General features: G+C 33.4%; 1 protein-coding gene across 1 annotated transcript; it reads left to right on the forward strand.

Annotated features, from left to right (window-relative positions):
- Positions 1-1025: 1025 nt before the first annotated feature.
- LOC115884473 (craniofacial development protein 2-like) lies at positions 1026-2169 on the forward strand (the record flags this gene model as incomplete). Its single annotated transcript, XM_030903068.1, has 2 exons — positions 1026-1308; positions 1390-2169. Coding segments are annotated over 2 exons (1063 nt in total), but the record flags the coding sequence as incomplete, so codon positions are not given.
- Positions 2170-13560: the final 11391 nt, after the last annotated feature.

The following is a 13560-nucleotide window of genomic DNA, read 5'->3' on the forward strand; positions in this document are numbered from 1 at the left end:
TAAAACGATTTTTTGTGTACCATGTCTAAAACATTTTCGAACGTTTAATTTTTTTAATTAAAATCTATAATCTACATAGGTTAATGATTGAACAAATCGTAGACACAGTCGTAGACTTATATCAGAGTTTACCGAAAATTCTGTAAACTTTGTGTATACCTCAGACAAATAATAAAAGATAGACAAAATTAAATGTGATTAATGAAAACCAAAAGTCCATATTCCTAAATTATTAATTGAGCGAGGTCCGTTTTATCAGTATCAAGTAGGTATTTTAGACCCTGATTTATTTTAAGTGTTGATGGAAAGAACTGGGAAGATACGCAACCTAAAGGGTGATTTCGTGACAAGGCTCATTTGATTTCCCCTTGCGTCTCAAGTGCTGTAAGGTGGAGCCTCTACTCGTTTTGCGACCAACGCATAAAACACTCATTTTCTCTAATTCGGCTAGCGAAGGCATATCGAAGTCGGTGTGGAACTGAAAACGACAGTGTTGCCATATTAAACTGTGTAATATCCGTAATACGTTTGACGAACATATATCTTTGGATGAAAAATCCACAAACAATAGAATAAACAACAAACATAAAATTTCTTTTATAGGTACTGAATATTTCGTATGATCGAAAAAAGTCGTTTAGTTGGCTTGGAAATGACGAACTATTGATATTTACCATAATATTTTACACATGAAATAACAGCGAACTCTGACGCCCTTCTTTGTCTTATTATTATAATATTATATTAAATTGCTTAATGATAGAAAATCCGTATTATTAATGAACTGTACCCAAAATCTGCAAATCTTCGGATTAATCCGTAGTTCTAGCAACACTGACTCCGGCAACCATCCACTCTGTCAATTGAAAGCAGTATTACGATACAGTATTCTTTATCCGCTGCGCTGTAAACGACTATCAGCGCGCAGCGGCGCAGAGCATTACCAGCCTATTTCGCGAGTAGTGTAATGGCCATTTAAGGGTTCCTCTATTACGTATGTAAAAACACAATTTTAATATACTCAGGCGTACCAAAAGACAAAGAGCAACATCAGGCGTTGGAGTAGCTATAAATGATAAATATGAACAGAATATAGAAAGCATAGAATACGTGTGCGACAGAATCCTGAGAGTAAATATTATGTTTGACCAACCCATTCACATTATATCAGTGTACGCAACCGACATTAATAAACCTGAAGAAATGTCAATGGACTTCTACGAAAATCTACAGTCAGCGATAGACAAAATACCAAGACATGAAAAGATAATTCTGTTAGGGGATTTAAACGCAAGAATTGGAAACGAGGTAGTGGATGGAATAAAACAAAAATATAACGAGAATATAACTAATTGAAATGGCGAAATTTTGACCGAATTCTGTGGACAGAACGAACTGAGAATAAACAACACATATTTTCCCCATAAAGAACAACACAAATACACCTTCTATGACAATAGAAACAATAAATCAATAATCGATTATATCATCACCAATCGAAGTTTCTTACCTCAACAAATAATAGACATAAGAGTCTTATCCTCAGCCAACATTGGAACAGATCACAAACTTATGCTAGGAAAGATACGAATAGGTGCGCCGCTATCCAAAAAAAGACCATCGATAAAAACTGAAAAATTCAATATAGAATCCCTCAACCACGAAAGCACTAAACAACTTTATTCAAACAGATGCCAAACACTTGTCACTCTTAACCCCATAGCACAGTTTGATACTCCTAACACAGCTTGGAATAAACTGAAAGAAAACATCTGCAAAGGTGCTAAAGAAGCTTTAGGAACACGTACTGTATCACACAATAGAAGACCGAACATTAAACCTTGGTTTACATTAGAAGTCAAGAACATTACAAGGGAAATGAAGGAAAAATACTTACAATACAAGAAATCGCTTCAACACCGGAGAACCGAAATATTCTATACCGAAATAAGGAACAGGACTAATAATAGAGTACGAAAATTAAAGAAGAATATTGGCAGCGATTTAGTATTGGCGAAATGGAGGCGGATATGTACGGAGCACAAAAAACGTATTGGGAAGATGTTGAGGGGTTTGAAACGAGAAACAAATGAAACAATACAACTAAGAACAATTGCAGAAGATATGTGGGAAAAATATTTCCAGAGACTTATACGCAGAAACAGATGAACCAATGGAAGCACAAGAGACAAGCCAAAGAGATAATATAGAAGATTATGCGCAAATCACTTACAAAGCAAGTAGAAGAGACAATAAGGAAACTTAAAATAGAAAATCTCCTAATCAAGATAAAATACCAAATGAGCTAATAAAAAACGCAGGCACGGCTATCATAGAGGAATACACAAAACTGTTTAACATTATATTTACAACATAAGAAAATACCAGAAGAATGGAAACAAAGTATAACAATACCCATTTTAAAAAAGGGAGATAAACACAGACCCAGCAAACTATAGAGGAATAACATTACTGAGCACCTCGCTAAAACTTCTGACTAAGATCATTGCGGACAAAATCTCCCTCAATAGTGCCAATAAGCGAGGAACAACAAGGATTCCGAAGAAACCGATCAACTACCGATGCACTATTCATACTCAGGCAACTAGTTGAAAAATCCTTAGAATATAACTCTCCAGCCTATCTATGTTTTATAGATTTAACAAAGGCCTTTGATAGAGTTCAACTAAAAGACATCATCACCATCTTGGAAAGCAGTAATGTCTCGAAAGAACTCACAGAATTTATCAAGGACTTAACACAAACACAACAACACAAATAAGAACAAACTTTACCCTAACGCAGCATCTTCGAACTAGAACTGGTATTCGCCAAGGCGACAGTCTCAGCCCTCTGTTATTCAACACAATCATGGATCAAGTAATAAAAACCGTCCAGAATACTGGATTAGGATATCGAATGGGAATGCATAAAGTAAACATATTATGCTATGCCGATGACGCAGCACTTATTGCAGAGTCAGAGGACGACCTCCAAAGAATGCTACAAGCTTTTAATAGACAGGCAGAAAATCTTAACATGCAAATTTCCACAAATAAGACCAAATGCATGACCATTACAAAGGAGCTCTCTACGGTGCAAATTGGTAATAAAAACAAAACTATTGATCAGATAATGTCATTCGAATACCTCGGATGCAAAATTACAAGCTCAGGATTTCTGGAAGAAGAAGTAAGGAACAAGCCAATAAAGCTGCCGCAATATCAGGACATCTTAAATATCCCATATGGAAAAACAAACATTTGAGTACAGAATGTAAGTCAAGAATATACAAACCTGCATACGACCAGTGATGACATGGTGGTGCAACCAGAGCTGAAACATCAGTAACAAAGAGAATCCTACGAACTACTGAAATGAAGACCTTAAGAATGATAACTGGATACACATTGAGGGACAGACAGAGAAATGTAGACATAAGAGAAAAGTGCCAAACAAACGACGTTGTCAGATGGATAAGGCAGAGAAGAAGAGAATGAAACCAGCATGTCAATAGAATGGGCCCCGACAGAATGGCCATAAATAATTCGCAACAACGTACCCATGGCAGAAGACCTACTGGACGACCACCTAAACGTTGGCAAGACAGTTGGCAGTCAACCTCGCAAGAGTTGCTTAGACGAGGAGGAAACCGGAACTAAACAGGCGATACGCCTTCTAAAAGAAGAAGAAGAAGAAGAGAAAAACACAATCAATTTAACATAAGAATATTATTACTTCATATACGACATCATCGGGTAAGAGTGCTTTACCAGCGTCTCTTTCTGTTTTAAAGTAATTAATAAACTTCGCGATGAAAGCACCTTCAATATTACTAAATCGGCGAGGCGAAGACCTACTGGACGACCACCTAAACGTTGGCAAGACAGTTGGCAGTCAACCTCGCAAGAGTTGCTTAGACGAGGAGGAAACCAGAACTAAACAGGCGATACGCCTTCTAAAAGAAGAAGAAGAAGAAGAGAAAAACACAATCAATTTAACATAAGAATATTATTACTTCATATACGACATCATCGGGTAAGAGTGCTTTACCAGCGTCTCTTTCTGTTTTAAAGTAATTAATAAACTTCGCGATGAAAGCACCTTCAATATTACTAAATCGACGAGGCATTTTAGTTAAAATTTAATTTTCTTTGACAACGCTATTAATATATATTTTTGACATTGATCGATAACCGTCAGTAAAGATATAATCTCAAATCAAATGGCAATTGCCAGAAACGATGTGCAGCAATTTACGAAATGCCGTAATAACGTCACTAATATCTTTCATCTAGTTGTCATGTGAAGGAGAGATTTCGGTTATATATGACTTATACAGTTTATTAAAGCTTTAATAAACTTCTTAAACTGTCAATACCTTGGAGATATATTTATTTCTCCACCAAACACAAATAAAACTTACAAAAGACCTGGAAACGTTAAATAAATAAATAAATAAACACTCCTTAACTTCCACTGTAAATTTTCGTTAACCAAAAGGAACAGGCGACTACTGCCAGCCGCACACGGTTTTCCATTACAATAGACTCGAAAACTTTAGACAATAGTGGCCCCAATAAATCGACTTGTACTTTAGGAAAAGTCCCTACGCGGCAGAAAAATATCTGCAAAGATTTTCGCGCTAGCCGTAGAATCGAGCGAGGGGTGTTTAAATTTTTGTCAGCTCAGAGGTAAATATTTGACAAATGAAATTGAACTCTCGGAATGAACTGAACAGCGACACGGAATTAAGCTGCCGGCTTTTAAAGCGCCGTGTTTTTTAATTAAAATTTTCGAGTGGGAAGGCCATTTTTTGCGTCACGTGTTCGTTTGTCTCGAGTGGTTCGAGTTCTGTAAAGAAAGAACGACTTGTCCTTTTACTGTTTTTTAGAAACAATAAGCCTTTCTTTGGGAATTATTAGTTAAAAATTCTGAACACTATGGATCTACGGTGAAGGACAATTGTTTTTTGTTAATAAGAAATGGACTAGAATTTTTGTCATCTATACAGGGTTGTTCACCACATACGACACGGAGTATTGTAGGTAAACGGTTAGATTTTACAAATTGTAAGTTTTGGGTTCGTTGTAGGACCATTAGAGCTACAATTTAAAAAATAATTTTAAAAGATACAGAGTGTCCCAAATAAGTAAAAAAACATTATAGTTGTATTTTTTTAAATGGAATACCCTGTATATTATTCTATTTTTAGATTCTACGATTAAAATAAAGGTAAATTTGATTAAGGTTTATCACACTTAAACTTTTGCCGTTTTTGAAATATTTTTCAATTTTGTGAAAGTGCAGTAAAATTTAAGGCTTCATTTCTCCAAGGGTATCAGAGTTTTTAATACCACATATTTACTGAAGATTATTTATAGATCAGATATTGTGCTGCAATAATAAAAATTATACTTCCATATACAGAGTGTCCCAAAAATTTATATTAAATAATTACTAGCTTTAAACGACAATAACTTGTTTAACTTAAATGGAACACCCTGTATATTTTACGTGATTTAGATGCACAATTTAATTGTCTATCAAATTGTACTATACCATTTTTTACCTATCTCTTCAAGTTTTCGAAGAAAATGCCTTTTTTATAATTTAGACCTCATTTATCACTATACCCATGGAATGTTGACATTTTAGATTTTTTTTTAAAGTAAGATATGTACAAAATACTATTCAAAAATAATAATATTGCAAGCCTATTTGTTACAAACAGAAAACTATTTAAATCTTTGTAAAAGAGTATACCTATTAAATACAATTTCCTCCCAAAAATTAGTTAATTACATACTATTTTAATTAATAAATTATTCTAAATAAATGTGGATTTGACTCAGAAATCAATATAATAATAAGTTTACGAAAATTAACGTCTCTGTTATAAAAATAAGCATTCATCAAAAATTAAAAATAAAATTTATACTGTCTAATGCACATGCAAAAATTCAGTTTTTTTGAATTTGGATTTTTTTTAGTTTTAGTATTGATTAATCAACAATAAGCAGTCAATTAATATGTAGTCTGAATACTAGGATCATATTAATTGGTCCTTTTAACAAATAATATTTTAATTTTTTTTTAAATTTTTTAATGAAATAATCAAACTATATCGACAATATTAGTATCTATACTCTTTCATAATTTGTTACATCTTTAAAAATAATCTAAAATGTCAATATTCCATGGGTATAGTGATAAATGAGGTCTAAATTATAAGAAAAGGCATTTTCTATGAAAACTTGAAGAGATAGGTAAAAAACGGTATAATATAATTTGATAGACAATTAAATAGTGCATATGAATTAAGTAAAATATACAGGGTGTTCCATTTAAATTAAACAAGTTACAGCCGTTTAAAGCTAGTCATTATTTAACATAAATTTTGGACACTCTAATAAGAGAGTATAATTTTATTATCGCAACACAATATCTGATCAATAAATAATCTTCAGTAAATATGTAGTATTAAAACTTTGATACCCTTGGAAAAAATGAAGCCTTAAATATTTTACTGCAATTTCACAAAATTGAAAATATTTAAAAAAACGGTAAGGTTTAAGTGTGATAAACCCTTAATCAAATTTACCTTTTATTTCATTCGTAGAATCTAAAAATTGTATAATATATATAGGGTGTTCCATTTAAAAAAGTGCAACTATAATATTTTTTACATATTTGGCACACTCTGTATCTTGTAAAAATATTTTAAATTGTAGCTCTGATAGTCCTTCAACGAACCCAGAACTAACAATTTGTAAAAATCTAATCATTTAGCCACAATGCTCCGTGTCGTATGTGGTGAACAACCCTGTATACAATATGATCGAAAAAAACGGCGCCAGCGATAGCTACGAAATGAAGATCGCTGTCATTTTATTTGTAAAATTACATGAGGAATGTCATCGATTGTCATTTCCAAGCCAAATAGACGCCGTTTTTTTCGGTCATACGGTATGTTCTGTTATTTAGTTAGGTAGCTTGTGGCAACACTGGATAACGATGTCATTCACTGGGAGTTGGAAGGGCTAGGAATTTTCTTTTGTGGGTGTTCCAAGTTCCTGAACAATCTGATTTGAGAATTGTTGTCATTTTTGTTCTGTACATTTTTATTTATTTACAGTTCAATTGAAGTATACTATATCAGGTAACTTCTGAATAGATTGTTTATAAATTTAATAAATTTTGCCACTAAACAGGACGACTTAATCTCTTTTTTGTCAATGATTTACATCATTCGAGATATAATTTATATAGGAGATTACCTTGACATACTGATCTGAGCGTGTGTGTAAATTTCAATCACTAATTAGTAGGTACTGCCAAGAAGAAAAATTGCCGACATTGCCTGTGGGCGCATGTATCTCAGTGTCGAATTTTGTAAAACGAAATCGTACCACGATTTGATTAATGGCTGTTCTTTGTTTTCGTCTCTTAACTCGAATAGCAGTACCGCAGGTTTTTGGTACCTTCAAGTATTTCACCTTCATCTGACTAATTATTTTTGGAATTGGATGATTTTAGTGCTTTGTGATATTTTTATCGTTATAAGAGGAATTTGATTCTTGACTTGTTTGTGTAATTGTGTATATTACAAGATGGTGCAAAATAAAGATATTAATTTCAAAAATCTTTTTATAAAGAAACTTTTATTTAAATTTCATCATTGACAGAAATTAAACATGTAGACTACTTAGTAGAGATGACCAAAAAATCGCAAACTGCGATTCAATCCCAGCGATTTTAAAAGTGTAATCGCAACCTGCGATTTTCTTTCATAGGAAACTGCGATTGCGATATCTCCTATTTGCGAGTTTCAATATAGGCAACCAGTATTACTATAGCTGCCAGCTGCGACTTTGTTGCGATTAGCGATTTGGCTGCGATTGTGATTTTGTAAACTGGGACTGTGATTTATATCTGCGAGTTTGAATTTTTAGGAGTTGCTATTTGCGATATTGTTGCGAATGTAATTTTGTGGTCTATTGAAGCATTTTATAGTAAACAGTGTTTGAATTTTCTCTCCGATATATTATTTATTTACAGAGAAGGTATTATTTTCTAGGGCCACGATCAATAATATACCAGGTGTTTCTCAAGAGTGGTGCACCAATTTGGTGTATTAGTATATGACATAAATTAGGATTGATTGACGTATTCAGTTGTTTTTGGTTCCTGTTTCGCCGAAAATGACTACAACTTTTGATTTTTAAATAGCACCCTCGGAATTTTTTTACTTTATTCCATACAAAATGACACTCTGAATAGAATGGCATATCATATGGCAACTTTTGACATTTTCGTATTTTAAATTTCAATCTAGAATATCATGGCTGTGTTAAAAACAAAAACACTAATTTTTAGTCAAGATGCCTTGGAAAAAAAGGTTTGATAGTCTATTGTTTTTCGTGTCTTGTGGCTCATTGGCATATTTAGAAAAAAAAATTTTTTCGAATAATTTGGTACCAAATACTTGGTAGTTCGAGTCAGATTGTCGTTATGAACCGTGTTACAATTTCCAATTAAACTATATGCGGAAATGTCAAAAGTTGATATATGATAACATGTCATTCTATTCAGAGTGTCTTTTTCAAACGAATAAAGTAATAAAAATACCTTGAAAAATACCGAGGGTGTCATTCAAAAATTAAAAGTTCTAGTTATTTATGGTAAAACAGGATTGATTACAAATCAATTGAATACGTCAATCAATCCTGGTTTATGTCATGTACTAATGTAGCAAATCTGTTTTTTTATCTGAAAAAAAAAACAAAAAAGTTATAGAGGTGAGCCATCTTAAAAAAATAATTATTTTATGTTTTTTAAGAAATGGATAAAGAATTAGATAATTGAGAACTACTTGTTATTATTAACTCGGACTTTTAAACTATAGATATTTTCACAGACAATTATATACCTAGTACAATATTTAAACATTAAAATCACAGTCGCAGGTTGCAGTCACTGCGATTTAAAAATCGCAATAGCAATATCAATTGCGATTGGAGAATCACAGTTTTGCTCATCTCTACTAGTTAGTGATTAGACTCTATGGATTCTCTAACTCAGATTTTTCTTCAACGCCTACAGGGACTTCCTCTTTATTTTATCAATTTTTTTAAATAATCTCCAATTCACTTTGATGAACACTTTCTAGAAAAATTCCCAAATCCGTCTTATTCAAAAACAGCATAGAAAAAATATTTAACTGTATACATAGAATGATTAATGACGAGAGAACGAGCTGAACAAACATCCAACGTTACGGAAACCGAAGAGAAACAACGATGGAAAGTACGTAGTCAGTCAGTCGTCCTATTGTGACGGAAAATCGTTACTCCGATACATATAGCAGAAAAGGTCAGGCCTCTGATTCAGAATGGTGCTCGTGAGCCTGGAATTTGCTCTCGTCTCTTTTATTTTTTCCATTGTGTTAGTCGATTCGTTACGGTGGATGAAATGGGAGCTTTTTGTTGTTCGTTAGTGTTACCTACCTGAAATGCACAACGTCATAATTTACTAAATTCATTCTCCAAATTCTCTCTTTTTCTCTCTAGCTTTAAAAGTAATATACAGGACGATATTTAAACATGCCTTTAAGGCTAATAGTATCTACTTTAATAAAAAGACGAAATCATAAATTCTCGATCATATGAAAGAAGATGTATCTATCAAGATCAGGTACCATTTGAGTGCCAAAAATGTTAACATAAGGAAGAAAAGACCGACCAGAGGGCTGTTTGATTCCTTTCAAATAATGTTTGAAAAATGCCCTCAAAATGGGCTTCAGTGACGAGGTTCTTATTCAACCCAAATTATCTTCACAGGGGGGCTAAATCTGGAGACTATGGCAAATGGAGTAGCAGTTTGTAGCCCAATTTACGGGGTGCATTCACCGGTGCATTGTCTTGATTGAACAGCAACTTTTCCTTCGCCAAATGCGAATTGGAATATCGTATTTGTCCCAAAGCGGTGATCGTTTCACCCTTTTCAAGATAATTGATGTGAATGACACTCTGTGCATCCTAAAAACTGTGGTCATGATCTCGTTGGTCGGTAGACGCACCTTGCCCCTCTTTGGTGCACGCTCACCCCGATAAACACAATGCTTTGATTGTTCCATGGTATTGTCATGTATGTTTCGTCCAAAGTTACAAAACCGCACAAAAACTTATGTGAATTGTCGATAGACATCGCCAAACATGTTCTATCCGAATGGCATTGATTTTATCTGCCTATTCGCTGCTCTTGTGATTATCTTGCCTCGGTGCTCAGGTTGAGTTCTCTCATGGTATTCAGAATTTTAGAATTATACAATCCCATATTAGGCTATAATTTACTTCTATGGAATTAAATGCCTTCGGCGCTTCTTGGCTATGTATGACGATGGCAACTGAAAGCAGGGGTGGAACTAAACAGCGATCGGTAGCGATGAAGAATATTGTCGCTTGCCGTTTAGTTTCTACGGCCAAGGACAGTATTCTTCATCGCTATTTAGTTACAGAGTTCCACTCCTGAGTTCTCTCCTGCCTTATTATTTCTTCTACACTACACAATAGGGGATAGCCGATATTTCATCTGGAAAATTGTGACATTCTTTGTCACAATTTTCCAGCTATACCTATTCTAGTTCTCGTTTTTGAGCTATCAGCTTGAATGAATACACCGCTTATCCAGTCTTCCTTAATTAGTTTGGTTATTTTGAAGTTGATGTTGAAAATTGTTTTTCTTTTTATGTACAGGGTTGTTCACCACATACGACACGGAGTATTGTAGCTAAACGATTAGATTTTTTCAAATTGTAAGTTTTGGGTTCGTGGACTATTCGAGCTACAATTTAAAAATATTTTTACAAGATATAGAGTGTACCAAATAAATAAAAATATAAAAGTTGTATTTTTCTTAAATGGAACGCCCTGTATATTATTACGTTTTTATTTTCTAGGATTAAAATAAAGGCAAATTTGATAAAGGTTTATCATACTTAAACCTTACCGTTTTTGAAATATTTTCAATTTTGTCAAATTGCAGTAAAAATTTTAAGGCTTCATTTCTCCAAGGGTATCAAAGTTTTTAATACTAAATATTTACTGAAGTTTATGTATTGATCAGATATTGTGTTGCAATAATAAAAATTATACTACTTTATATAGAGTGTCTAAAAAATTATATTAAGTAATTACTAGCTTTAAACGGCAATAACTTGTTTAATTTAAATGGAACACCCTGTATATTTTACTAGAATCAGCTGTGAAAAAAATGCATTTTCTACGAAAACTTGAAGAGATAGGTAAAAACTGGTATAATACAATTTAATAGACAATTAAATTGTGCATCTGATTATAGTAAAATATACAGGGTGTTCCGTTTAAATTAAACAAGTTATTGCCGTTTAAAACTAGTAATTATTTAATATAAATTTTTAGACACTGTATAACGTAGTATAATTTTTATTATTGCAACACAATATATGACCAATAAATAATCTTCAGCAAATACTTAGTATTAAAAACTTTGATACCCTTGGAGAAATGAAGCCTTAAAATTTTTACTGCAATTTCACAAAATTGAAAAATATTTCAAAAAACGGTAAGGTTTAATGATAAACCTTAATCAAATTTACCTTTATTTCAATCGTAAAATCCGAAAATAGAATAATATACAGGGTGTTCCATTTAAAAATACAACTATAATACTTTTTTACTTATTTGGGACACTCTGTATCTTGTAAAATTATTTTTAAATTGTAGCTCTAATAGTCCTTCAACGAACCCAAAACTTACAATTTGTAAAAATCTAATCGTTTAGCTACAATACCCGTGTCGTACGTGGTGAACAACCCTGTATAATTCTTTATTTTTTATTTGTTAGAACGCAATAAAATTCCAAACAAAAAGAATTTGTTTCCTCGTGTTACTTAAATGAAATAGAAAATCACGATGAGGCAGCTCTTAATATTAATATTAAAAGCTTAAACGTTTTAGCAGATTTTAACTAAAAAGAAAAAAAAACTGTGTGCACCAAAAAAAATTTTTTTGGTGCACCCTAGTGTGAACGTATCGGTAAAAATGCAGGAACTGGAAAGAGTACGAACGGTGGAAATGCTAGCGAAAGGGATGTCCCAAAAATAAAATAAATCGATATTTTGAATCGATTCAAGATCGGACATAACAAGATCGATCCAGAAAAAAATCGGAAACAAAAGATCGATCTTATTAAATAATCGATATTCGATTCTGAATGTATTGGCTTTGGTATTGGTGTACTGGTATAATTAAAATACAATATAATTATAAAAAAAATAGATACAGAAAAATCGTAAAACCGTTTATTAACACATTTAAAATTGAAACTGAATAAGAGTCATCCCAAACTGAATCAGAAACACCCACAAATCGAGACATACTTGTAAAAATTAAAAATACTATGACAATGTTAAAATAGAATTATTCGGCTTTTTGCATGCTTATTATGATTTTGACACAGAATTTGTACCGGTAAATTCTGTAATTTTGATATATCAGTCGGTTAGAAAGAAGCTAAAATCAAAAAATATTCTGTTATCTAAAATATAAAAATATGGGAATCACCGACAAAAATCTGACACCTAATGTCAAAGTGATGAACAACAGACATCGGCGCATGCGGTAGCGAGAAGGTAGCGAGCACTTAAGCTTAATTTTTCAATTCATTGCTAGATGGCGTTTTATTAGAGATGCACTGTAAACAAATTTTCAAACAAAACTAAGGTGTTTTTTTTTATTATAACAAATAAATAACCCTGTAAAAATGTATAAATAAAATCGATCTTCGATTTTGAAAAAAGATCGATTCTACCAAAAGATCGTTTGATAAAAATCGATCGATTTTAATCAATATTTTGGGCAAAAAGATCGATCTTCGATTAAAAATCGATTCGAATCGTGCATCCCTAAGCGAAAGAAAAGATTCTTTCAAATGTGTCATGTCACCCGATGCGAACGGGTAGTAATGCTACAATACGAACGAATGGTATCATTCGTTAGTCTGTCCTCGGCTTTAGAATGGAATCACCCACATTATATCGATAAAAAACACTAAAATTGTCATAAAAGAGAGATACCGTTCCTTCGCAAACGTGGTATTTCGCGGGCATCGCGTGACCGTTTCTCGTTCGTGCGTCGTCGGTACGCAGAACCGCGGCGTCGGCGACGGCACCGCGACGCTCTGGCCTGGAGCCGTCGTCGCCCGACACCAGATTCGGCGGCGGCGTCGACTAGAGGCGACGTGCCAAAAAGCGGGCGACCGAGGCCGAATTTACGAGCCGCCCACCAGAAGCAAAACCCTTTGCTTGACGTGACGTTTTCCCGCGTGAATTATGGTCACTTTGTGTGAGGACGGAGTGCTGTCGACAAGACGAATTGGTCAGAATGTATCTATATCTTGTACAAAGAAATTTATGTAATTCGCTCAAGTTATGATAACTGAACTAAAATCAGTAAATGGGCTTTGCAAGGGTGTTAAATATGAGGTGATGATCTTAGTTAATATGCTATATGTGGAAAT

This window comes from Sitophilus oryzae, unplaced genomic scaffold (genome assembly GCF_002938485.1).
Source record: "Sitophilus oryzae breed Bouriz unplaced genomic scaffold, Soryzae_2.0 scaffold_261_pilon_pilon, whole genome shotgun sequence".
Lineage (NCBI taxonomy): Eukaryota > Metazoa > Arthropoda > Insecta > Coleoptera > Curculionidae > Sitophilus > Sitophilus oryzae.